This window comes from Rousettus aegyptiacus, unplaced genomic scaffold (assembly GCF_014176215.1).
Source record: "Rousettus aegyptiacus isolate mRouAeg1 unplaced genomic scaffold, mRouAeg1.p scaffold_m13_p_13, whole genome shotgun sequence".
In the NCBI taxonomy this organism is placed as follows: Eukaryota; Metazoa; Chordata; class Mammalia; order Chiroptera; family Pteropodidae; genus Rousettus; species Rousettus aegyptiacus.
The window spans coordinates 60320048-60346743 of NW_023416288.1; the positions used below are offsets into that span (position 1 = coordinate 60320048).

The 26696-nt window shown below is 49.0% G+C and overlaps 1 protein-coding gene across 3 annotated transcripts in view; it reads left to right on the top strand.

Annotated features, from left to right (window-relative positions):
* The window catches only part of PLXNA4 (plexin A4), a 424868-nt gene that overhangs the window by 54424 nt on the left and 343748 nt on the right, over positions 1-26696 (top strand). For all 3 annotated transcript variants that reach the window (XM_016148741.2, XM_016148739.2, XM_016148740.2), the window contains exon 2: positions 23912-25176. In XM_016148741.2, the coding sequence (XP_016004227.2) occupies positions 23992-25176 (1185 nt within the window). In that variant the 5' untranslated portion in view covers positions 23912-23991. The remainder of the gene's footprint in view (positions 1-23911; positions 25177-26696) is intronic.

Genomic DNA, 26696 nt, shown 5'->3' on the forward strand with positions numbered 1-26696 from the left:
TACAAAGGAGCCCACCCCTTTTCCTCAGGGCCCCCACATCTGCAGCTGACGCGAACAAGAGGGAAGGAGGAGAAATACGTCAGCCGAATGGCCTCAGCCACGAGACGGTCCTTACCAAGAACTAGATCTTGAGGTTCCTGAGTTGGGATCCTACTCGTTGTTCTCCCACTGGAGCCCGCCAGCCAGACTATGGCCCCTTCTCTGCCCCAGCCAGCCCAAGGCACCCCTCAGCCAAGTGGGGAACTGGTGTGTGGGCTGCGACGTTTTTGGCTTGCGTTTGCCTCCCCATTAGGCAATATCTCAAAGCGAGTCAACACTTGTGGGGAGATTCATCATTAATGATGATGATTATCAGTCCAGATATTAAAGCGTTCTTCCTAATAATTCTATTTTCTGTTTGTTTGTCTTGGAGAAGGGAACGATTTCAGGTTCTGTGGCTTATAATGTGGAGGATAATGCGCTCGTGCTAGAAGTAGAAGGATTACCTCCTCACTTTTTTCATCGATGACTAGTGCCCACCTTATTTATACTGTTTTCTATCCGGACCCTCCTTCTAGAAATCTTTTAAAACCACTTGCCTGTTTTTCAAAATGCTGAAGTGTTAAAATGAAACAATGCAATACATCACAAATCCCCTCGATTGTCACAGATATGCTACAATCTCTTGCAAATACCGATAGCAGACTAAGGTGTGAGGGGACCGCGTCAGCCCCTCAGCATGATGGGACCCCTATTCTGCCCTCAGGACACCTGCTGTATCCTGCGGGACACAGGCTTGTCAACATACTAACTCACAGGTGTGCCAGTTCTGTATTTAGAATATTAGTAGAGCCATTGCCTTTCATTCTTTTGAGATAAAAATATATTTAAATAAAACTTCTAAGATTGTCTTCCCATAGCTCTCTATTTCGGAGACCACTGAAATACGAGACCTTCCCTGCCAGCCAACCCAGCACCTGCATCGTTTGCTCTAACTCTTGGCTTTTCTCTCTTTGGAGACACACTCCTCCTCTCTTTACTCTCTCCATGGTCCCTCCCCACACTGCTGTATCTATCCGTGGGTACACACGTCTGTGTGTCTTCATGGGCATGCCCCCATCCCAAACTCTCACCTCTACACTAGGCGTGAGCATGTGGACACGAGGCAGGCGAGCTGGGATGGGAGGAGCCCCAAGCCCTGCTTCTCTCTCCTAGAGGATGAGATGCTCCTCCTTCACTGGAAATGCTGGGAGGGGTGAGTAGGACAGGTGGCGGTGTGGTAGGTTAGTTGGGGAGCACTGGGTCGGGGTCAGGGAAGAGTGAGACTTGCTGGTGGATCTCCCTGGGCATCTCTGTTCCAGCCAAGGAGAGAGAAGTATTGTGTCTTTTCTTCACTGATGCTGTCTAGTTTTCCATTTCAGTATGAGCTCCAACTGCCCCCTCCTCTTTATCCCTACATTCACATCAAGCTGTGGCTTCTTTTTTACTGGCCTTTTCCTGTAAGTAGGGTCAGCCCTCGGAGTCAGCACAGAGTGGCTATTTTGTTTCCCAGCCTCCCCTTCTTCATCCTTCCCCCTCCTCCTGTCAAGGGAACGTCTCTCGGTCTCATCGCTTCTGTTGTCTGGTGAGCTGCCAAAAAACGAAACGAAACAAAACAAAACAAAAAACCACCTTAATCTGTCCTCTAGAACAACCCCACAGGGGTCTGTTTCTGTAGGCAGTGGGACTAACCCAGAGTTCTGGGGTCTCAAGATGAAGGGATGACTTGGCCTTGTTCGAGGAGATGTGTTGGTGTGGGGCGGTGGCATTGGGGCAGGCTGTGAGCAGAGGAAAGGCACAGGTCTGAGGGCAGGCAGGGAAGGGGGCGAGGGCATGCCAGGCCTGCAGTGGGAGAAGCCCGCGGACTCCACCGAGTCAGAACTTCCCGAGGCAGGCAGGACAGCTACCGCCTCATAGACTAGCAGAGCAAAAGGAGAACACAGACCCAGAAACATAAGATGAGAAAAAAAAGTTTTTTCTTTTTTTCGTAGAGCCAAAATTTTTTGTTTTAAGCATGCACAGGGGACTCCCGATGTGTAAGGGGATCTTTGAATTATTGGAAGAGGCTTCGGAGATGGAAAACTGGGCTGAGGTCTCTGTGGATTTGGGGAAACTCTTTGAATGGGGTGTGGGGCGGGTATCTGGAGACCCTTCTCTAAAGCTATGTGGCTGGTTCACAGGACAAGTTAAATCTTTTCATGTTGGAAGCCTCGCACCCATCTAATTCCTGAATTCGTGATCTGCCCAAGGATTCGTCTGCCTTTGATGGGGGCTGAGAGCACTGTGAGGGACGCCCTAGGGTCCATTTAAGATTGCATGAAACCGATCATTCGTTCTTTCAATTCCTGTTGTGCCTTTTCCCTGCGCCGAATACTGTGCATTGAACTACAAATAAGAAACATATCTTCACCTCAGTAAGGCTCATGTAGCAGCCAAGTGGTGCAGTTATAAACACAACAGCGAATGCGAAGCAGAAAGTGCTAAGTTCTGATGTTTGTGCACATCACTTTGGAAATTCGGGGAGGGAGAGATAGTCCTTTGGCTTGGAGGCGAGGAGGAGTTTGTGAGGTGCTAATCAATTCCACGGACCACCTCGTTGACTGCTCATCACAACCTAGATGCCATCCCATTCTACGGCTGAGGAAACCGAGGCCTAAAGGGAATAAATAATTTATCCAAGGTCAAGTTTGCAAGTATAGAGTTAGAGAAGGAGGGGGGAGAGAGGAGAAGGGAACCTCAGGCAAAAGGGATAATTCGGTGAAGGCGTCAAAGCAGAAAGCACAGGACATGTATGGACAAAGGGGAGCAGTTTTACTGGAGTGGGGAGGATGAAAGCCAGATGGCAGACATCTTTATAAGGCTAAGTCCGTCCTTCATTCTGTAGGCGATAGGGAGCCACTGAGGCTTCTTGAGTAGGAAAGTGTCATGATGAGAGCAGACAAAACGGTTTGGAAGGAGGAGAATCTGGAGGTGGAAGGGGCAGTAAGAGGTGACTGTCACGGAACACATGAGAGATGATGCAGCGCGCCCAGAGGACAGTGTGAAGTCTCCCTCCTTTGGACAGCGTAGCAGAGAAAGTGCCCTTTCGTTTTGATAAGAGGGAACTGATTTCGCAAGAATGAGGGTAAAGTGGCCCGTGTTCCAATTCCTTCCACCGTCATCCACACGTTTGCGGCTCTAGTTATTGCCCTATCCTTTTTCTGTCTCCTTATTGGATTTCTTTGACACAAATACCAGTTATTTTTTAGATCATTCTCACACCGGTTTATTGGAATGAATAAAACATCTTTTATGTCTTTAGACATTTATCGATGTCGAGGGAGGCGGTAGTTGAGTGCGAAGGTGGCTTATGGAAGCATCTAGATCCCTGGGCTAAAGGTACTGCAGTGAGGAGAGCCCTGAGCTCGGGTTCGAAGTCCAGTCCAGAACTCCTTGTGTGATCTCTGATTCAACATGGGGCTAATAGCACCTAAGCCAATGAGAAAAAAGAAATGGTAGTAAGAAAAATGAGTCTGTGTCTCACTGGTCCTCGAAGTATGGTCCCCAGGCCAGCAGCATCGGCATCACCTGGGAACTTGTTGGAAATGCAGATTCCTGAGCCATTCCCCAGACCCACAGACATAAACTTAGGGGTAAGCTCAGCAGATGATTCTGTGGTTCATGGTTAAGTTTGAGAACCTCTGCTGCTTACCATAGCACTTACGCATTCAGACTCTTATCTGAACTCTCTCCTGGTCCATTACAGTGCCTCTCAGACAGCAGTGTCTTCACAGCCACCTGGAGGCCCTGTTTACACACAGGCTCCCTAGTGCCAGGTGGGGCCCAGGAATTTGCACGGATAGCAGTTTCCCAGGTAAGAAGCCCTGCTTTACTACACACTAGCTTTGCGAGCTTGAATAGGATTCTTGCTCTTTCTGCAACTCGGTTTCTTTATCTGTAAAATAAGGATTACAATAGTATCTACCTATAGGCTATTATGAAAAATAAATGAGGTAATTTATGTAGAGTGCTTGCTACATTATACCTCAATCAACAATCTTGTTACTAATGAATTTGTAACATGCTTTACAAATGCAGAGGGTCATTGTGAAATCTGATGGCAGAAGACAGCGGTGGGTCTATTTTTAAAAGATTTTTTTTTTAATTGTGGTAAAATACATAAAACATGAAGCTGGCCATTTTAAGTGTACAACGCAGTGTCATTAATTATATATTCACAATGTTATACAATTATCACCACCATCCATCTCCAGAACTTTGCGATCTTCTCAAACTGAAACTGTTCATTAAGCAGTAACTCCCCAATCTCCCTCCCACTACCCTCTGGTAAGCTCTAATCTGCTTTCTGTCTCTCTGAATTTACTTATTCTAGACATTTCGTATGAGTGGAATATTTGTCCCTTTGAACTATAAATAAAACACTTAGCATGGTTTTAAGGTTCATCCATATGATAACATGCATCAAAACTTCATTCCTTTTTCTCATGGAATAATATTCCGCTGTATGAAAATATCACATTTTGTTTATTCATTCATCTGTTGAATGGATAGTTTCCTATTTGGGGCTCTCGAACACTGGCTAAAGTGAACATTAGCTGTTTGAATCTCTCTTTTTAATTCTTTTGGGTATATGTGTACCTAGAAGTGGTACAATTGTCAGATTATAGAGTAATTCTATTTTCAGTTTATTGAGGAACTTCTTAACTGTCTTCCATCGCACCTGCATTTTACATTCTCACCACCAATATTCAAGTGTCGCAATTTCTCCACATCCTTGACGCCCCTTGTTATGTTTCGTTTGTTTATAGCCATCCTAGTAGGTGTGAAGTGGTATCTCACTGTGGTTTTGGTTTGCATTTCCTTAGTGACATCTTTTCATGTGCTTATTGGTAGTTTTTATATCGTCTTGGAGAAACGTCAAGTCACTTGCCCATTTTTAAACTGGGTTGTTAGTCTTTTTGTTGCTGAGTTGTAAGACTTCTTTATCTAATCTGGGTACTAGACCCTTATCAGAGGTATGACTTGCAAATATTTTCTCCTATTCTATGGGCCGTCTTTTGAAAGTGTTTTTAAAAACACAGTTTTATTGAAGTATAATTAATACACTATAAACTGAATATTTAAAGTATACAATTTAATGAATTTTGACATGTGTAAATGCCTGCGATACCATCACCACAATCAAGAGAATGAACATACCCATCACTTGCAACAAGTTTTCTGATGACCCTTTGTAATTCCTCCTCCCTGCGCTTCCTCTCTCTGTTAATAATGATGCGGGAGATACCCTGTAGTTGACACTGAAGCACTCTGGGAAGTTACCCAATCTGGGACTCGGGAGACGAGGCTCCGGGTGCCCTGGCTCTGCTGCCAGTGGGCGCTGATTTTGAAGAGCCCCTCGCTTCTGCGGGCTTACCTGCGTGTGCTCGTGTTCAGCTATCTGTGGTTCCCATCCACTTTGGCTACATATTAGAATAACCACTAGGGAAGCAAGTGATTAGTGCTTTTTATAAAAGCAACGCTTTAGTAATTATTTTATAATTCATTTTGGATAATTATTGCTTTTTGGAGAATACTGATAGCCATCCCACATCCTCTGAAAGAGAATTTCTGGGGGTGGGATCCTCGGATCTGTGCTTTTTGAAAAGCTCCCCCAGTAATTCTGATGCACCGTAAGTTGAAATGATTTCTAACACAGCCTTGTTATCTAAAATTCCATGGTTTACTTATCACTTTGTAGCCATCATATCGATTTTAGTTTATTCTCTCAAAACACCATGAGGTAGGTGAGAAAGACACAGCTCATTTAAAGACAAGGACGCAAGTATATAGAGTGGATTAAGGGCCTGAGTTTGATGTAAATCAGAGTAGGAGCTGGAAGGTAGAACGTGTTTTCCATTATTTTCTTTAATTGCTGTTAAACAAAGTGATACCAGTAGCTTCCAAGTAGGTTCTATCAGGGTGGGGTTACCACGGAGCCATGTGTGACTTAGACAGTATACCAAGAGATGAACAGATTCTCAAGACTAAAGCACTCTAATTTTCTTGGGTATGGGCATTTAAGGTAAAATGCTACCTTATTTATTGTGATGGAGTCTGTTCCTATCTACTTAATGAAAAAAATGGAGGTTATTCTCTTAGACACCCTCTGTCTAGGAGGGGCCTTCATGGCAGCCAAGTCTCTGGGGACGCGTGTGACCTGAAGTGAGTCAGTGAGATGCTTTCAGCTGCTGTTAACAGAACCCAATAGTAGCGTGAATGACAAGTGAGTGATCACATCACAGGAGAAGACCGCAGGCCGGGTGGCTGCAGGGGCGGGTCAGTCAGCGATGCAACAACGTCACCATGTCCCCCTCGTTTCTTTTCTCTGTCACCGTTTCTTCTCTGTGCTCAGCCAAGGCAGGCATATCAGTGATGTCTCTCCACACGGTCAGGAGACGTCTGCAGTAGTTGAGGGCACCATGAGTGGGGGACAAGCGAGGAAGAGGGTGCTGCTTCCCCTGGAGTCCCCAGCAGGCCTCCCTCCCGTTTGGTCCAGTTCGCCAGGTTCGAGTCTCATGGCTGTTCTGAAACTCATCACTGGCAGGCGTAGAAAGCCACCACATTTGGCTTAATCCAGTCACAATTAACCACTTGGGCTGGGAAGTCACTGGCTGAGGTGGGGCCCCATATAGAGGGTGAACTCCTGAATAAATTTGGGGGATACCAGCAAGAAAGACTTTGTGGGGGGTTGCCTCCCTCATGGGGGAGCATAGAGTCGGAACCAGGAGACTGGTGTTTTCAGAACTGTATCATCCATGCCATGGAGAAGCCTGATGACCACCTGTGGTCCCTCCTCAGACCGTGCTTCCCTGGACCCCCCCCCACCCCCACCCCTCGGTTAGTATGAGATTAAGACCCAGCAGTTCTTACTGATCTGCTCTATTCTCCAGGCCGACCTCCCTGAGCTGACTAACGCTGTCTTCATTCAGGCTGTTTAGATTACAGCCTTCTTGAGTTACATTCTCATCCAGAGTAAGAGACCGTGTCACCCTGAGTGGGCTTCGGTTCCCTGCTCTTTCAGCATTGATTTGGGAACACCGTGTCCCCGTAATGTGGCTTCTGCAGCTATCTCATGCTTCTGTGAGGATGTCTTGATTGCTACTAAATTAACTCTCAGAAGGTCACCTTATCTCCCTGTTCCAGGGGCTTCTTTCTGCAGCCTTCGTGTGCAGACTCCATCAGCCACCTCTCAGGGCCGTTTGCAGATGCCGTTCAGATGGGGTCAGGTGGGCGCCTGGGTGGAGGTTGAATCTGTCACCTGGGCAACATTCTGCAGGTGGGATGAGGAGTTGGTTTGGGCAAATGCAAACACGACTGCGATGTGGTCGGGTGTCAGTTCAGGTGGGAATACAGGTCATTGGTCGGTTGCCTCATCGATCTTCACAGGCTGAGTATTTTGCCTCATTGATTTTTCACTGCTGACGGAATCTCGTTCATCTATTCACGTAGAGATTGCTTCATTTCTTTTCAATTCATTTTTCTGTGCCTGTTTGACACTTGACCACGCCGTATTGCCCCGATTCGCTGTGGATCTGATCACCTCTTTCCTAGGACAATCTCTGTGACTTTGGGAAAGGCCTTTCACCTCTCCAAGTCTCAGTTTCCTCATTTGCTAAAGGGAGACCATAATTCCTGCCTAAAGTGTCTGGAAGCGGGGAGGCAGTTTGGTATCTAGGGGAGTAGCTCCTGAGAGGTGGTGGCAAGATTTGCTCAGTAAGGAATTATGGCCTCATGCCAATTTGGCAATGGAGGAGAAACCTCCCATGGAGAAGGGACACTCAGTCATCCACGGCCTCAACGCTCGCCCAGAGACCGATTTCTCTTGCCGGTAACTGCGGCTTTGGGCGCGCTGGTCTCAAGGACGGGATACATCTTCCTTGCAATCTCAGCCCAAGTCTGGATTTACAACTGTCCATTAACACCTAACGGTGCAGCTGAGACAAGGCTGGACAGGGCTTTGCGGGAGGTCTGCGGGTGGTAAAAGGGAAATACACAGAGAGTTACAGTAACGAGTCGGTGTGGTTTCCAGGTTATGGTTTATTTTGCTCCATCACTATGAAGCCCCAGCTTGATACCTGTTGCGCCGCCATGGGGCAGTGTCTGCTTTTGACCCCCCGGCTGGGCCCTGAGGATCCCTTAAAGTTTAGGAATAAAGACCGAAGCCCAGAGAGTGATGGGAGCCCCTTCTTCTACCTGTGAATGTTCACCCCTTCACCAGCACAGTCTTACCCCATAGGCCAAGGTAGAAGGGTCATTTTCCATGAATAAAACAGGGGCCCCCACAAAGGCACCAGCAACACCTGCATTACAGGCAGCGAGGAAGTGAGGCGTCCGGGTGAGGTGTCTTGAAGTTGAATGCCATTTGGGTGCAAGAATAGTAGAGCCTTCGAGCCTGGAAATGAGCTAGGAATGGATGAAACAGAAACCTATACTTAGCTCAGATAGACTTATTTTATGCTTCTTCCTTTTTTCTATGTTTATCTTGTTTTCCCATCAGATTTCAGAAAATCATAGAGAAAATTGTGGCCTCTCTCAGCTGTGCTAACAGGAACCAGGAGAAGGGTTGTGATAGGCATGCAGGCTTCTGCCAGGAGGTTAAGGACGGGTGCTGTGTATCTACAGGGCCGTGGAGTGGTGGACACCAGGTGTCACATGGGTGGGCCGTTAGCAGAAAGGGGACATTGAGGAGGTCGGAGTCTATACCTCTTGTTCCAGGGGCTTCTCCTCACCTAGAGATTTCCTGTCCAGACCTAAATCTTGGAAGCTGTCCTCGCCCCAATAGGTAAAGCAAATTACCTTAAATTTCTCAGTGTACTTGACAGAAGTTTTATAAAAAGTAAGGGAAAAAACAGATGTAAAAGTGTTTTTGAGGAATGGAAGCCAACATAGCAACATTTCCCAAAGTGTGTGCCATGGAACAGTGTTCCTGGAGATGCTAATAGGTATTAATCAATAAAAGTGTTCCTTAGTCAAACATGTCTGAGAAACCCTGGTTAATAAGCCTTCAATGGGCGTCTTTATCAAAAACCTCTTAGGACGTTTAATAGGCTCTGGAAGAGGGTGATATGATATGGTATTTTCCAAACCTGCTTAATCGAAGACCCTTTTAGAGCAGAGGTTTTTCTCAGTGCTCTGTTATTAGAATGGCGTGGGTCCAGGGGTACAGGGGGTGAAGGGGACATGCTTTCATTCAGTCAACTTCAGCAATCGTTTGTTCACAACATTTCCTCATTTCATCATTTCTTCCCATTCCCACCGGTGTGCATGAAATGGCAGCTTTGAGCAGTTTAAAAATTCAGAAAAGTTTTTTTTTGGGGGGGGGGCAGGGAGAGAGTTAACCCATTTCTCTTTATTAAAAACTTTCTTACATGCTGCAGCGTGGCTGAGCCTTGAAGACATGCTAAGTGAAATAAACTAGACACACAAAAACAATTATTACATGATTCCACTTTAAATGAGGTACTTAGAATCGTCAAGTTCATAGAGACAGAGAGTAGAATGTCAGTTGCCAGGGACTGGGTCGGGGGGAGAGGTTTGGGGAATTATCGTTTAATAGGTAGAGTTTCAGTTTGGGGTGTTGAAAAAGTTCTGGAGATGGATGGTGGTGAGGAATTGTACAACAGTGAGAATGTACTCGATGCCACCAAAATGTACAATTAAAAATGATTAAACTGGTAAAAATTATGTTATGTATAGACTTACCATGGCTTTTTAAAAAGTTAATATAAAAGCATTTGTCTTTAGGTCTGAGTTCTTGTATAGACTTACCATGGCTTTTTAAAAAGTTAATATAAAAGCATTTGTCTTTAGGTCTGAGTTCTTGTGGTTTCAGTGAAATTTCTTCCAGACTCCAGCCTGTAGACCTTCATGGTTTGCGTAACTCGGATCCCAGGGCGCTCCTTGCAACTTGAGTGAAGAGAGGGCTCCTTGCTAAGAAGTGTGTGGCTGATGCCGATGGCCCCTTGCCACATTCACTCCTTTAATATTAATTAATTTTAGTCGGAAACTTATGAAATTTACAACGTAGCCTGCTCTTCAGAAGCATTTGCAATTTCCCTTTAATAAAATCAAATTTTTGATGTGTTAGTTCCTCTTTCACAAAAAATAAGTGTAAAATGCTAGGTCCCTAATTAAAACATTTTAGTTGGCATCACCTACTTCCAGCTAAGGTTCCCTGGTACAACCTCTCCATCTACCAAGGAACATTCACAAGCAGAGGACCGTGATACCTACGGGACTTTCTGTAGGCTTAGGTTCAGATCTTAGCCTCATTCATATAACTTATTGAAGATTAGTTTTTCAGCCACTAAATAAGGTTACCATTGGTACCCTCTTTCGAGCATTGAAATGAGATGCCTTGTGCACACCACACAGCTGGGTTCTCTGTCAGCTGCTTCCCTCCGTGATTCCCTTTGGTATCAACCTGGGTGGGGCCAGCTCTGCAGACAGCCTTGCCCCTGATGTCCTATGCAGAACCCCTGACTTCTTTGCTCCCCTCCTCTATTCCTCCCCAGTCTCCCCACATCAGTGCAGTGGCACAACTACCCGCCCAGGTGCCCAAGCCAAAATAAAGGCGGGATTATGAATTCCCTTCCTTCCTCCCTTCTCATTTCCATAGTCACCAGCAGGCCCTGGTGGAGCAGTGACTGCTCTGTGTCCACCACTGGCATCTGAGCCAGGCCGCCATCACCCCTCAGTGAACTCCTGTTCTGCCCACAAACCATTCTCCGTCCAGCAGCCGGACTGACTATGTCACTCTCTTGCTTAAAACCCTTTTCATGGCTTCTCGTGCCATTTGGAATGCATTCAAATTCCTTCCCGTGGTTTTAAATGTCCTCTGTCATCTGCCCCCTGCCTTTCTCACTGACCTCATTACTCACTCTTTCCTGCTCACTCAATGCCTTCCAGCCCCTCAGCCTTCTACCTCTCCCTTGCCAAGTCTGTCCCCTCTGCAGAGTTCTCAAACTCACTTTTCCTTTGGCCTAGAATGCTGTTTCCCCAAATCTTTGCATGGCTGGCTCCTCCTGGTCATTTATTCCCCCTAGAAGCATCACCCCGGAGAGACCGCTACTGGTCACTCCAGCTAGGGAACACCCTGCCCCCCACAGTTACTCTGGATCAAATGACTGTGCCTTCTTTTTCATTTTTTAAGGTCTTAACACTATCTGAAAGTAACTATTTTTCTTGTTGATTGTCTGTCTTCTCCTTGTTAGATATAAGCTCTGTGACATCAAAAACCTTCTTGCTTTACACATTGTGCCTCCTCCGAATGTAGGTTCCTGGTGTGTAACAGAAGCTGAATTAAGTGTTGTTGCATCAAGGCAGCAATGGACTTGGTTCATCTTCCCTGCTTGATGCTTGGCCCTTCATACCATTCCTCCCCCACCCCAAACTTGCCCAATTGTCCCCCCTCCTTGGGATGAAGGAAAGGGACTTCTCTATCACAGGCATGTGGTTGAGGCCTATCAAGGTGATGGCAAGCCAAAATTGTTTTGTTTTTATACTCTACTAAGCTAGAAGGCCTTCCTCTCCTCCAAACAACTAGGCTCAGCGATGGGACCTTCGAGACTTGTCTCTCCCACTTTCGTTATTCGGTCTTCAGTGATGGCTCTGATGGGTTTCTTTCTGGTTTACAAGGGAAGTACCGGACCCATCAGAAGACCCAGACTGTAGACATAAGAAGAGCTGGCTTTGGGCAAGTTAATGAAATTCTTGGAGTCTTGGCGTCCCCATCTCCACAATAATAATTATGGGTTAGATAGAGATGAATATGTATTTTTGGAGTCATGACTTTTTATTGCATGTGAAGGAGTATGTGAAAGGCAAGGTATTATACACACACGGGGGAGGGGGGAGGGGTGGAATCGCAGGCCATGTAGAGGAGGAGGTGGCTAGAGCCAGCAGATCATTTCCTATCCGTCTGGAACACTCTGTGTTTCTGTCCACCGAGTGATGTGTAGAGCAGACCCATAAGAGCTGCTAGATCTACTTAAGGGCTTCCTGGGTTTTACAGTGGATGTGACCCTCTGTCACACCTTGGATCCATCGCTTGGCCTCTTGTACCCCTAATGGCACAGCTTCTGAGCAGACCCTAAAAGACAGTGCCAGCAGCATCGAACACGAATCCTCCCTCTGCCCGGCCTTGCCCTGGGCCCTCCAGCCACACTCCCCCTGTGATGTTCTCGCCACCTGGAGAAGGAGACGTGCACGAGCAATTCGTAGGGATGCCGTGGGAGGGAACCAGTCCCGGCAGAAGTGCTGGTGCGAGGGCCGGGTGTTGATGCCAGGGGCCGAGGCTGACTTGCTGAGGACCGTGCTGCGTGGCTGCTTTACGGTGATGAGCACCTTGGGGAATGGCACCTCCTGAGTGTCTTCGCCCTTCTCTGCCTCCTTTGGGAGATGGTTATGGGGTGGGATTCAGACTTCCTTCCCTTCGCCTCATGTGCTGCTGTCGTAAATACAGAAGTAGGGTGAGATCTCAGCAGAGCGGGCTGAGCAGGGCCACAGGATTAGAGGACGGGACTTCGTTGCTTAACTTGCAATCATTGCCAGAAATCGCACATGTCTCTTTGGTCATTTGACTCATAGGTATGTGCCCAGCAGGTGGGAGAGGCAGCATGACTCAGTGACCTGGTCCTCACTGCTGGGGACCCTAACCCTGAGAGCACGAGTGGAAATAAGGAGAGGGTGGGCCAAGAACAATCTCCTTATGAGGAATAATGCACGAGTGTTACTCCATCAATCCTAAATATTGAAAAAATTCCGTGTTGTCATGGCGATGGAGATTATTTCCAAACTTTAAGATATAAAATCTCCTCTTATGCTGCCTTCCCGCGTGTTCCCAGGTAGTAGTGCCTGGCCCCAAAACTTCGTTGCAGTAATTCTGAGCATTTTTTTCTTTTAAGGAGTGAATATAGCTCTGTTCGGCTTCCGGCTGCAGGGGAGATTTCTGCCAAGATTTGCGGCACGCAGCTGAAATATGTCTTGTATTTTACGAGCTTTGGCTCATCGTGGAATTAAATAGCACTAATTACATGAATATAGACCAGCAAGGGAGACAACTGTTCACTTCCTGATTTCCTCTGGAATCGAAAAGCAAGGGAGGAGGTAGAGGACAAGGAAGGGCTGGGGAGGTGGGGGGCTGATGTTTGGTAACGGAAGGGGAGCTGCCACTCGGCTCCACTGTGGCCCAGATAGGCCTGCTCCCCACCGCGCCATCGTTTGCCGGCGTCGTTGGCTTCCTTGCGTGGAGGCTCTGTGGGCTGTGGGAAGCCGGTCAGCCCTGATGGCAAGGCAGTGACAGGCACTGGGGGCGGAGAGACATGTCAAGATCAGAGTGGTAACTGGGAGAGATGCTGAGGCCCAGGGACCTGAGAGCAGTGGGTACCCCCAGCACCCCACATTTAGCATCATTTCCAAACTTATTCACTTTTTTTTCTTCTTCAGTCAGAAAAGTCTAGTTAGATATTTCACACCCGTCTAAGGAAGAACATTTTTATTCCTTTTTTTTTTTTTTTCATTTCCTTTCTGGCTAAGGATAGGAAATGGAATGGGTAGAACTGCCTTATCATGAAGTGTGAGGTAAGCCCTTGGGTGGGTGAGGGACCTCAGGGCCTGGAGGCCTCCTGCTGACTCTTCAGTCACCTGTCACATGCAATGGTCCCCAGAGGTCAGAAGAAGCGAAGACCCCTCCTGAACTTATTAGGATCTGGCTCAGTGAAACAGGCCAACACACTCGATGGCTTCGAAATAGGCCAACAACATCAGCGATGAAGTGTGTCCTACGCCAGTAGTCCTGATTGCGAGAGAGAAAATAAGGTCAAGGAATGTGGCTGAGACCCACTTAACAGATGAGTTCCCCGTGTTCTCTGAGGGCGGGCTGTCCCGAAGCCCCCACAATGTAGCTTTAGGCTGCTAGGAAGCCAATTTAAGCAAACATACGAAAAGTCTCAAGGGAAGCTTCAACACCAACGCTTTGTTTTCCAGTGGCGAGGTCGTAATCCTCACCCCTACGTGGCTCTGACACAAAGGCCACTGTGGAACCCTCCCAACATCAGCGACAGCCTGTGTCCATGAACCCTAAAACACTACACTCTCACCTCTCCTAGATTTAGCCTAAAAAGAAACTTAGTGATCGCCCCTGCCTCATCACCTCATTTTCAGTAACAGTTTTACAGATAGGGAAACTAAGGCATTGAGCCATAAGGGCAGCCACTTAGCAGGACTGTGCTGTTAGGACGGCCATTGCTGATGCCCGTGCCTTCCTTGCCACAGGGATTTAGGGAGAGGAGGCTTTTATGGGTGACTTTGGTTGGCACGTCAACAGCTGTGAGCTGAGAACACCCGGCCTCTTCCCCATTAAAGAAGAGGAGGGTCTTGAGAGAGAGGAGCTTGTGTGTGTGCGTGAAGCTGCCTTAATGAAGCTGCCATTACCGGCATCAGGCTGGGAATCCAGGCAGAGGAGGTGGGAAGCTAAGGGGAGCGTGGGACTGTGTGTCTGGGAGAGCCACAGAGAGCCTCCTTCTCAGATGAAAATCAGTCAGCCAAGTAAGCTTTCAACACACTTTGCCCCAGGCCACAAGCATGAGACCAGATTGCATGAGGAAATGACTGTCCTTAGTGTGGGCGGGACCCCTAGCCCCTTCTCTGTGACCCAGATGTCCACCTAGAGTAGCAAAAGTGACAGCAAATGCTCCTTTTGCCTCAGCTTTGGAGTGTCTCGAATACTTTGCATGTTGTCCTTCCATGTCTGCACATCCAGAAACCACATGGGAAGATTAGGAGCCAGCCCGCCCTGGACAGGGCAGTTCTCCTGGGCTGGGACAAAGGCCGGGGTGAGAGAGAGTGACTACATTGACACCAGCTGGGGCATCTGACTCCAAACTCCTGGATGGCCTGTTTCTTTAAATGAGGTGTTGGAATGAAGTTTATGATTCCTTGCTCCCAGCTCAGGCTGCTATTGAGAGTGTTGTGTTTTTAAAGCCTCACAGCCAGGCTTGGAGGGAAGAGAGTCATTGCTTAGTGACTCCCCCACCCGGAGCACAGTGCCCGGAACACAGAGGGCTTGCAGCGTTGCAATAATAGAGTTCCCTCTTGGGCTGCCTGGGCTCGCTGAAGCTCCTGCTCAGCTCTGCTGGGAATAGCAGACTTGGCCAGGAAAGGTGGTTCTGGACCCTAGAGGGCCCCTCAAAGCCAAGGACAGGGGTGCCTGAGGGAAGGGAAACCATGGATGGGGCCTTGGGGGTCCAGCGAGGGCCTAATCTCTGAATGGGGGCCACTGGAGACTCACCTCCTGCAGAGTCTTCTTCCACGCTGGTTCTAAAGGCTCTGTCCATGGTAATGGTGTTTTTTTTCTTTTCTTTTCTTTTCTTTCTTTCCTTTTTTTTTTTTTTCCCAGCCCCCTTTTAATAAACTGGGAAGTAAGGATTAAGAGAGTCCAGAGTAGCTGAGCTTGGTGCTGAATTTCCCGGGCACCGGGCTGGTTGCCTGGAGGCGCCTGGACTTTGAGCCTGGCTCCTCTTTCTCCCTCTTTCTCATCCTTTATGCCCCTGGCCAGCCCTTCCCCCAAGCACCAATGTCACATTTCTCTTGCTCGAAAGAACAGAAGCAGAAGCAGAGGGAGAGCGGCCTGGAGGGCTGAGTCCTGTGCCCACGGCCTGCTCAAGCGATCGCTACGTTCTGGGTTTGTGCTGAGCTACAGCCGAGCCGACCCTTCTGAGTCCCCCACCTGTACACGAGACTGTCCAGGGGGAGCGGTGTGGCCTCCTCTTGGGAGAACAGTTGCTTCGACTTGATTTTTTTTCCCCCTAGTGGTAGTGACGAATTGCACTGTGACGCCCACACCCTAAGGTGTGTCCCCTTTTGTGAACATGGCACTCATGTCTGAGATGGTGACAAGAAGAAGGGGTGGCAAGTAAAGCACATGGGGCTCCTCCATGCCCATCAGGGGCTTCAGACTACAGCCGGTTGCACGGCCGGACCACAGATGTTCATGTAAATATAATTCTCAAAAAAAAAAAAGAGAGAGAGAGAATGACAATTCACAGCTTCCACCTCTAGAAACCAAGAGTTTAAAGTGAGAAATGCAGACAGGAAAAAATACTTTTGATTCACTGAGGTTGTTATTCCAAATGCATAAGTTACAAATTGGAGCAAGACTTAAAAAAGGACATTTGTCCTTTCTGCTAATTTAGAGCGATGAATGTCTAGTGTTTCTTAGATGAAATAGAAAAGTGACCCGTGCTGTGTCCCCAGGCCCCTCCCTGCCCCCGATGCACACAGGTCGCCCCTCCCGAGGCCCAAATCTTGGGACGGGCCATTGAGGAACACGAAGCATCCTTTGCCCTGTGGACGTTGGCGTGGTTGTGTCCCACGTCTCCGGCCCTGGAAGCGTGCAGTCTGGCTTTGGGGACAGGGCAGGGACTGCTGATGCCTGAAGAGTGCTTCGCTTAGGGCCAGCCCGGTATGCCACGGGATCAGAGCCCCCGGGCGACCAGGCCCAGGGGCGAATCCCGGCTCTGAGAGGCAGCGTGCCGGCTGTTTCTTTCCATGTTAGGGGGGTGCCAACCTCTGCAGAGCTTGTCAGTGACTGGAGATGACCTCGAAGGGACGCAACTAGGAGAACTCCAGCCACCGGAGCGCGGGGGTCCTATTTTCTGCTTTGGAGTGTTTATACTGTACCCTTTGTATCCAGAAATCGGCCAAATGAATGAATGCATGCTGACTTCTAGCAACTGCGTCTTCCACGTTGTCTAAGCTTTCCTCACTGCAGTTTCGTTTTCAGGCCCAGCTTCTCCTCAGCAGGGTCTATGCCGATTTTCTGTGCTGTGCTGGGCACTGGTTCTCAAAGTCTAATTTGTGGACACAAGGTGGCTCGTTATGAAATTCCAGCTAGCGGACTGGCTGTTCTCATTGTAAATCATGTATGAATGATGTAGTTTCTCTGATGCATTTCAAGTCATGCTTCAAATGGGCAAAGTTGAGTATTTTAAGTACTTATAAGCCCTGCGTTAGAGCAGGGTCAAACCAGCATTTGCGTTTGGTCCCTGTTAGAACTAGGCAGGTAGCCCAAAGCCAAGATTTACTTTGTCCTTTATCTGCAGCTGATCCCAACTGCCATCTTATATATTCTGCTGTGAAATAGTTGTTCATTCATTCATTCATCCATCCATTCATCCATTTATTCATGTGTTCCCAAACATTGGAACCAGAGAGACTAGTCGAAAAAAGTGCATAATTTCTGACCTCCGGGAGCTCATCTTTTTAGAAGAGGGGCAGCATCAGTGGGCAAATACAGCAGAGTTTGTACAATGTGAGAGACTCTGGTGGGCACTGGTTCCTGTACTAATACACAGTAGGGGCATCCTAGGCCTGAGCCAGGGTCAGAGGTGGCTCTATTTGAAGAATGAGTCCACAGGTGAGGGGGCTTTGGTGTTGGGCATCTGGACGTTAACTCACCTGTGCAGAAGCCACGAGTCATGAAAAAGCTGGAGAACATCCCGAGAGGCCTCCCAGCACAGCTCTCGAGACAGATGCTGGGCAGACAAGAGATCGTTATACTTGACGACGAGAGTCAGCACACACACCTTCACAGACCCCCAAATCTCCCCTGGGATAAAGCCTCCCTCTTTGCAAAATTGTAGTTTATCTCCATGGGCCGTGGGATAGGAAGATCTCTTTGGCGTGCTTGCTGCTTCTTATGAAAGAACGATCTAATAGAGAGGGTGCGGTGTGGCGTGGTGAGAGACACGTTACTCTTTTGGCTAGAAGGCTAGATTTTTATGGGTTAGGAGTCTCTCATTAACAAGTGCCAGAAAACTGAATCCACACCGGCTTATGCAGTAGAGAAATTTCTTGGCTCAGGTAACTGGAAACTATAAGCAAAGAGCTTGCTTCGGTGCACGTGACGTCGCAAGACCTGGGGCACAGCACCCTCCGCCCTCTGGCTCAGCTCTGCTGTCCGTCCTCAGAATGTCGGCATCCTCTTTCCAGGCTCCGGCCCCCACCTCCCACCCCCGTGGTTACAAGATGGTGTCTGCGGTTCGTCCCACACTTCTCCAAGGTCACGATCATTGGAAGACCTAGAACTTTCCCCTCAGCACTCTTATTCAAAGTCTAGTTGCCTCATAGAGATTCTGATCAGGGACCTGACCCTGAACCAGTCACCGTGACCGTCCTGCTCTGTGCTCATTGGTATGGGCCCAGGTCATGCATCCGTCCTTGAGTAAGGGGTAGAGTCAGTTCCCTTAGAAGCTTTTGGTCTGAGAGAACGTGAAGGGGTGGATCCCTAGGGGATGAATGAATGGCAGCAAAAACAATAGATGTCCACTATCTCTCACGGTGTCTTTCAAATTATTCTTTATTATAACTGTATTGTTCAGGGTTCTCCAGAGAAACAGAAACCAGGGAGACAGAGAGAGTGAGAGAGGAGAGATTGATTGATTGATTGATTGATTGATTGACTGATTGATTTTAAGGGACTGGGTCACACAACCATGGAGCCTCCAAGTCCAAAATCTGCGGGGTAGGCCCGTGGACTAGAGATACGAAAGAGAGAGCTCATGCTGCAGTTCAAGTTGAAAGGCCATCTGCTGGCAGAATTCCCTCTTCATCAGAAGAAGTTGGTCCTTTGTTCAATCATCAACTGATTGGAAGGCCACTCACTCACATTATAGGGGGGCTTCTGCCTCATTCAATGTCCACCAATTTAAATGTTAATCTCCTTCAAAAACATCCTCACAGACACATCCAGAATAATGTCTGACCACATATCTGAGTAATGTGGCCCAGCCAAGTTGACACATAAAAGTAGCCATCACAGTGACCAACAGTAAGAAATACATTTACATCACACCACGCTCAGTATATACTTCTATACAGCTGACACAAAAGTCTCACTAAATTGTGCTTATCCTACCTAAATGTGACATACTCTTATTTTTATCTTCTATTTCATTTCACTGAAACGTGGGTGACCCACTCAGATGGTTTCTGGACTTGTGATGGGTTGTAGAGATGGCTTTTGGAAACACTGTCTTAGAATGCATCTTTCGAGTATGCTGTTATTCCCATAGCAAAGGTCCTGGGGGTTAGGACTCTGTCCAGAGGGTCGGGGACGTATGATGGGAAACTGAGGGGGACCCCTGAAGAGCTTTCCGAGTCTCAGTGTGATTGTGTGTGGCCTCAGCCAGGACTTGTACCTGTTCATGCCTCAGTTTCCTTCCCCGTGATGGAAGTATACTTATGAATACTTCTTCTAACAGGGTTGCTGGGAATGGTAACCTCAGAACTAGGTAATGTATATGAAAACACCTTGTAAACTCCAAAGTAATTTTGTGAGGTAATTGCTATTTTAATCTACTCTATAATAACTTTTCTTCTCTACCACTCAGGCATCTGAGAGGATGGTGCCATTTCATGAAAATGAGTTTGAGCTCTTCAAAACTTGCCACGTTAAACAAAGACAGCCCCAATTTCTTTAATCAAAATGATGATCTTCTTCTAAAAATGAGTCTCATCTCCCCTGAGACCATTTAGAATTAAAATCTGATTTCAAAGAAGGGAAAATTGCAGCGTGTTTGGGTTTGATTTGGAGCCTTTCGCTTCGCCTGCCTTTTTGCCACTTCCCCACCCTGCCAGGTTCAGTGAGTCCTTTGGGGCGGTCTGGAGATGACGTGGTCACATTACTTGCCTTTAAGAACCGGAATTGGGCTGAATGCCCACCTCCAGTGCTTTGCTTCCAACCCAGTTAACCGATGTCCCGAGAGAGAAGTGGTGGGTGTGACCCAGAACTGGAATGAGGGTTTCCTAGGTTGGGTCCCCACCCACAAGGACCAGTGTCCTGGCGTGGAAACCATTCTGGAAGTCCCAGGTTCGCTGGCAGAGAGCATCCTCAGGTAGCCTAGGGGGCAGGAGAGCAGCGGTTCTGCCCACCTGTGGGCCCGCAGCCAGGGCGGGAGGCTGGTGGTGCCTGGCGGGGGTCTCCGGGGAGGCAAGCTGGAGCCCACATCCTTGCTCATTTTCCTTTCTCTTCTATTTCTCCGTTATTTGTTTTCAAATCAGCCCCTTTCATGGTGTGTAAAATGAGAAGCTGGTTATTCCTATCACATGTCATTGTTTTCTGTGGATTCCCCGCTGCTTCCAGGCACGGTCACTTCAGCATCCTCAAATGAGGGTGATATGTGTTTGAGATGCATAACTGTGTCTCATTTCACTGCCTAACAGAAGATGAGGAATGAGCCCTGGCACCTAAGTGCTCAGTAAATTCATAATTACAGGCTTCCTCGTCTCGCCTCTCACAAACGAGAGAACTGTCGCTTGGTTTGTGGGTCTGTGAGTGTGTACAGTAAGGAGGGCACGTGGCAGTCACGTCTCCCGGTGCTCGGCAGGTTCCGAGACAGGGATGCCGAAAGGTGCCTCCCCCAGGTTGGCGGCTGAGCCCTGAGCTGCACCTGCCCTTTGGAATGAGGGTTCCCAGCCCAGCTGCAATGCGGTTGTTGGCGGCAATGTTCTGAAAGCTGTGTTAGCCGGCAGAACAGATGGCACCCGAAGAGCAGGCTCCTCCGGACAGAGGCCGGGAGCAGATGTGGAAGCGGGTTCGCTTAAAGGCAGAAGAGGCTGTGGGCGGTGCAAAGAGCACTGGGCTGGGAGCGCTGAGCTGAAGCCCATCCCCTCCTCGAACTCACGGCGTGGCCTCCTGCAAGTTGTTCATGTCGCTGGATCTCAGCTTCCTTGTCTCTAAAATCAGGGACTGAAGGTCATTAAACTTGACTAGCCCTTGCAGATAAAAAACTTCTAGATTCTTCTCTGATATTTGGATTCGTACAGGCAATTCAAGATGGACCATCCGGGCTCTTTATCTGTCTAATTGAGATGGTATCATCAGACACCGTCACGGTCACGTTACCACAACTCTAATCCTTTTAATCTTATTCCGATCTTGTCATCAACTATCATTTATTAAGCACTTACTACTGTGTGCCAGGCTGAGGCTCTGTGCCAGGTGCATTCTAGTCATTAATGCTTTTACAGGTAAATAGCAGTGCTCACCTAACGGGTGTTGCTACGTAATGCCCTGTGGGTCCCAGGGACTTTGGTGGGGAGGTACTGATGGGTGATGCCTTGTGTTTGGGGACTTCTGTGAATTAGAGCGAGCTTCCAAGGCTCTGAAATTGCCCGTTTCTGGAAAGAGTACAGATTTCGCATGTTACAAACCTGGATTTTAACTCATCTCTGCCGCTTATTAGCCACATGCCTTTGCAGAGCTGATGTTTCCTTACCTGAGAGGCAGGTAAAACAGTCCCGCTCCCAGAGAACGGTTGTGATGGTTACCTAAGGTAGTCGTTGTACAGGCATTTGCATGGGGCCCGGGGCACCATAAGTGAGCCAAAGATATTAATATCCCTCCTTGCTCCCAGCCTCTCTTTCTGCGAGTCAGAAGATAGTTCTTGAGCTCCCACTGCAGGCCAGGTGCTGGTCGGGAGCTACGGACACACTGGTGAGCGAGGCAGGCCCTCCCTGCCCTCTCGGAGCCCACAGCTCCAAACTCAGTCCCTTGCGCAAAGACTAAATTGAGAGACACGTGGAGTCTCCTTCCTGGGGGCCGTTGCTCTTCAAGTTTCTCCCCACGATACCGTGCATTTCAGTCTCGACTCACTGGGGCATCCTGACAAGGCCCGTGATTCTCCCCGTCCAGCCCCGTCTTCTACCTGGCTCTCACGAACCGTGATTTCCAGACAGACTCTTCCTGGGGTACACCCTCTGTGATATGCCCAGGAATTTGCTGTGCTGACCCCTCCCCAAGGAGGCCCACACCTCCCAGCTCCGTGTGTCCTCTCCAAGTTCATGGCTGAGCACAAACGCCACCCCCTCCCTAAGGGCTCCCACTGCCTTCTTCATGCTTCTGCACCCCAAGTTAGAAGCCATTTTCCTCATGGGAACTCCCAAAGCACTCTGTGGTTCGTCACATAACTTTTCACTGTCTGAGTAATTTCGGTTCCTATGGCGTCTGCCCGACCCGGCCTCAGCTGTCCTTGGATCCCACAGTGTCCAGCACATTCTGTGTGTGGCCTGAGCAGACATTTGCCACGTGGGGAGAATGAATAAAGGCCCTCAGCTCGTAGGACTCCTGTCAGTTGTTGGGTACCTCATCTACCGGAGACTTCCTCCCCTGATACCTGGGAAGACCTGTGTTTTCACTGGGATTTTGGCCGACAATGTCAAATCTTTGTTTTCTTCTTTCTTCTCTTGGTTTCTATCTGACTTCATGCTGTTTTCCTCCTGGAGAGTTTCCTATGGCTCAGCAGTTACTTCTTCTTTGTTTTTGAGGTGTTTCGGGTAAATGAGAGAAATTCCACGGAGCTAAGATGCCCTTAGATAAGACATAGGCCACTCCTGCCCTGATTTCTACTGAACCGTAAGAAATATGAAGCCGTCCTCTGGAAAGACACAGAAAGACATCTCAGTTAGAAACGAATGAGACCAGCAGGACGGAAAGCTGTTATGTTCCACAGGGAGTTATTTATTTATTTACTTATTTCCTCGACCACTTCTTAAAGCATTCGTTCACTCCCTTTAATGAAAACCTCTCAGAGGAGGCCCCACTACGAGAGGCAGCCAAGCTCTGCCTCGTTAAAATGACACCAGGGCTCAGAGCTGGGCAGTGCACCCGGAGGACCTGGTTTGCTGCTGCACTGAAGGGATCAAGGATGTGGGTTTTTGATTTGGGCCCATGCATCATCCAGCCAGTGTGGAGAGCTTCACCTGCGACAGGAGTAGACCCAGAGGGCCAGCTGGTAATGGGCGGCCCCCAAAAAGCAGTGGTGTGAACTGTGCTGCTGTGTATAAACAGTAACTGTGTACATCCCCGTCTGCCTGGATAAACTGGGATGGTTTAGTAGTTAGGACGAGAACCAGTCGGGGACTTGGACAGCCAGGTTTGAATCCACCGCTTCCACTTTTAGCCGTGCAAGTTACATAACCTCCCAAAGCTGTCAAGTGGGGGTAACAAATACTATTTCCTTCAGAAGTCTAGGAGTCAGGGCCTCGGCAGGAAATGGCACATGCAAACTCAGTCACATGCACAAAGGTTGATAGAGGGGCTCTTGACAAATGTGTGGCTCCTTAAGAGGCAGGAAGTATTTGGTGGAAGGGACAGTGAGACCCTGTTACCTCCTCTGGGGCTACAGGGAGGTGGGCAGGAGGTGGGTCATGATGGATATGGAGATGCCACGAGGAGGGGCCTGACTAGGCCACTGCATGGGACCTGTGGACAAGGGTCCCAGCCAGTGCATGCGGCACACCCCCACTCCTCCTGCCCTCGCCCCCTCCAGCCTTCTGCTGATGCTCTCCCCTCCTCCCCGCTGCACCTCACCAGGCTCAAGGGCCAAGAGCCTGCAGGTGTACTGTCCATACAGGTCAGCCTCCCAGGTGCAGAGAAAGGTAGCGAACAAAGATCTGGAGTGGCAGATGAAAGGCTCTAATGATAAGAGGTTTGTTGAGATGCAGTTTAAGATTGAGGTTTGTGTCTGGAAGGTGCTGGGCAGTGACTGACACAGTCAGGCGCTCGGCTGGCAATGGCTGTTTATCATCATCACCACCACTATTATAATTATTACCATCGCAATCATTACTACTCTTATTATTACTGAGGCGCCCTCTCGTGGCTGCCGCCGCCCAGCTCTGGCTGTCCCACACACCTGTGGCGGCCGCGGCCCTTGGCTTCTAGCTTCCTCCAGTAGAGTTCTCTGTCTCGTCTGTGCAGAGTAATCTGAGGGTCCCCCAGACAAGCTCTGGGGTGAAACTAAGCTGCTGCCATTGTCACCCAGCATCACGTCTTTCCTCTCCCCCGTAGGGAGCCTCCACCCCTGAGTCCTGGCCCTCCCAGGAGGACACTCTGCCAGTGCTGCTGTGCCGTGAGGACCCGTGTCTGCAATGAAAGCCATGCCCTGGAACTGGACTTGCCTGCTGTCCCATCTCCTCATGGTAGGGATGGGCTCCTCCACTCTGCTCCCCCGGCAGCCACCGCCGCCATCCCAGAAGCGGTCTTTCGTCACATTTCGAGGGGAGCCAGCTGAGGGCTTCAACCACCTGGTGGTGGACGAGAGGACAGGGCACATTTACTTGGGGGCCGTCAACCGGATCTACAAGCTCTCCAGTGACCTGAAGGTCTTGGTGACCCACCAGACAGGGCCGGATGAGGACAACCCCAAATGTTACCCACCCCGCATCGTCCAGACGTGCCACGAGCCCCTGACCACCACCAACAATGTCAACAAGATGCTCCTGATAGACTACAAGGAGAACAGGCTGATTGCGTGCGGGAGTCTCTATCAGGGCATCTGCAAGCTCCTGAGGCTGGAGGACCTCTTCAAGCTGGGGGAGCCATTTCACAAGAAGGAACACTACCTGTCGGGAGTCAACGAGAGCGGCTCTGTCTTTGGAGTGATCGTCTCCTACAGCAACCTGGACGACAAGCTGTTCATTGCCACGGCGGTGGATGGGAAACCGGAGTACTTCCCCACCATCTCCAGCAGGAAGTTGACCAAGAACTCAGAAGCGGATGGCATGTTCGCTTATGTCTTCCACGACGAGTTTGTGGCCTCGATGATTAAGATCCCTTCGGATACCTTCACCGTCATCCCCGACTTCGACATTTACTACGTCTATGGCTTCAGCAGTGGCAATTTCGTCTACTTTTTGACCCTTCAGCCTGAGATGGTGTCTCCCCCCGGCTCCACCACAAAGGAGCAGGTTTATACATCTAAGCTCGTGAGGCTTTGCAAGGAGGACACCGCCTTCAACTCCTATGTGGAGGTGCCCATTGGCTGTGAGCGCAGTGGGGTGGAGTACCGCCTGCTGCAGGCCGCATACCTGTCCAAAGCGGGGGCCGTGCTCGCCCGCACCCTCAGAGTTCGCCCAGAGGACGACCTCCTCTTCACTGTCTTCTCCAAGGGGCAGAAGCGGAAAATGAAGTCCTTGGATGAGTCGGCTCTGTGCATCTTCATCTTGAAGCAGATCAACGACCGCATTAAGGAAAGGCTGCAGTCTTGCTACCGGGGCGAGGGCACGCTGGACCTGGCCTGGCTCAAGGTGAAGGACATCCCCTGCAGCAGTGCGGTGAGTCGGGTGGGGGCGGCGTGTGAGCCGGCACGGTGAGGTGTGGAGGGAGGACCCTAGCCTGTGACCTCCAAGTGGTGTGATCACACTCCATTTTGCAGGTGGGACCAGTATATTTTGGCCCTGAGTCCTACTGGACCCAAATTATCACCAGATCAAACATGCTGTGACTATGAAACTGAGCTCGTAAGAGTCAGAGCTGGAACTGAAACTTGGATTTCTTGTCAGGACGCCTCTCTATTCCATGTTGGCTTACTGGTTATAGGACGGGGTGCTAGGAATAAGCAGGAATTGTGTTCCACGGGTGTTACCAGGCACCGAGGAAGGCCAGTCATAGTGTGCTGCCCGACAAGGCACGTTCTCACCCTTCTTACCAACTAAGCCTGTGAGTCACTATCCTGGGAGCTTAGAACCACACCATTGCTGGGAGTAATGGAGCCAGACATTCTATGTTTTTAGCCTCTTGTATGTCTTTAGAAAAGGGAACAGTGAAAGCAGAGTAGGGTGAGGGTCTAGTGAACCTAGGAGGGAAAGCAGAACTTGCGTAGAAAAGCGAGTTCAGTATTTACGAAGCATCTTCTACATGCACAGCTCACACAATCACAAAGTCCGTAAGCAGCCAGGAAAGAGTTCAGGGGGACAGGAGTGCCAAAGGACACCGGAGGGAGGAGAGGAGGAAGGGTTGGTTTAGGAGGCCGACCTAAAGCCCATGGCACCTGAGGGTCCAGTCTGTCCCTCAGGCTGCTGCCTTGCTCGGTGGCTACAGGTGCAACAGGTGACACAACCTAACCCACTTGGGACCCAACAGGAAAAGCACCTGCTTTTCTGTGGCTTGACTTCTGTTCTTCTTTACAATGGTCCACCTTTCTCTCCATCATTCTTCGAGAGACTTGGAAGGTTCAGCTTTTGGCATCTTCGATGCCCTATGTCACTGTCCTTTCCCTTTTTTGTTTTTTTTATTGTCCCATTAAAATGTTATAAAACTAATTTAAGAAAATCTAGACCGTAATCGTAATGTAGGAGAGGGAAGGGGACTTCACCCATCAGGTCGAAGTGGCATCTGCACGGATGTGATTCTTGACTTGTCGTCAAACTTTGGTGCAGTTCCATTTCAGGAAATGTATGTGGGTTGATTTAAAAAGTGCAACTTTCTCTTTGTAAAAAAATACGGCCACAAGGATCTCAGAGGGCACTGGCACCCACCCCACCTAGCCTGTGGCGAGGCCAGTATTCTGGTCGCTGGGATTTGGGGTGGGGGTAGAGGAGAGGGAGGAGAAAGAAGGACCTCAGCACAGTGTGTCTTTGGTCCCCTGACATTTAGGCTCAGGCTGCTTTCCGGTGGTGAGTTTTCCAGGTACCTGGGCTGAAACTAAAAGATGTCATTCCTCTTCGAAAGTCTTGAAAAACCTGGAGACCCCTAATGTCCCAAAGGAAGTGGGAGAGGTACTATGGGCCGAAAAAGGTAACGACAAGTTGACAGTCATTGCTGGGCCAGAGAATCAAGGGGGCTCTTCTGTGTC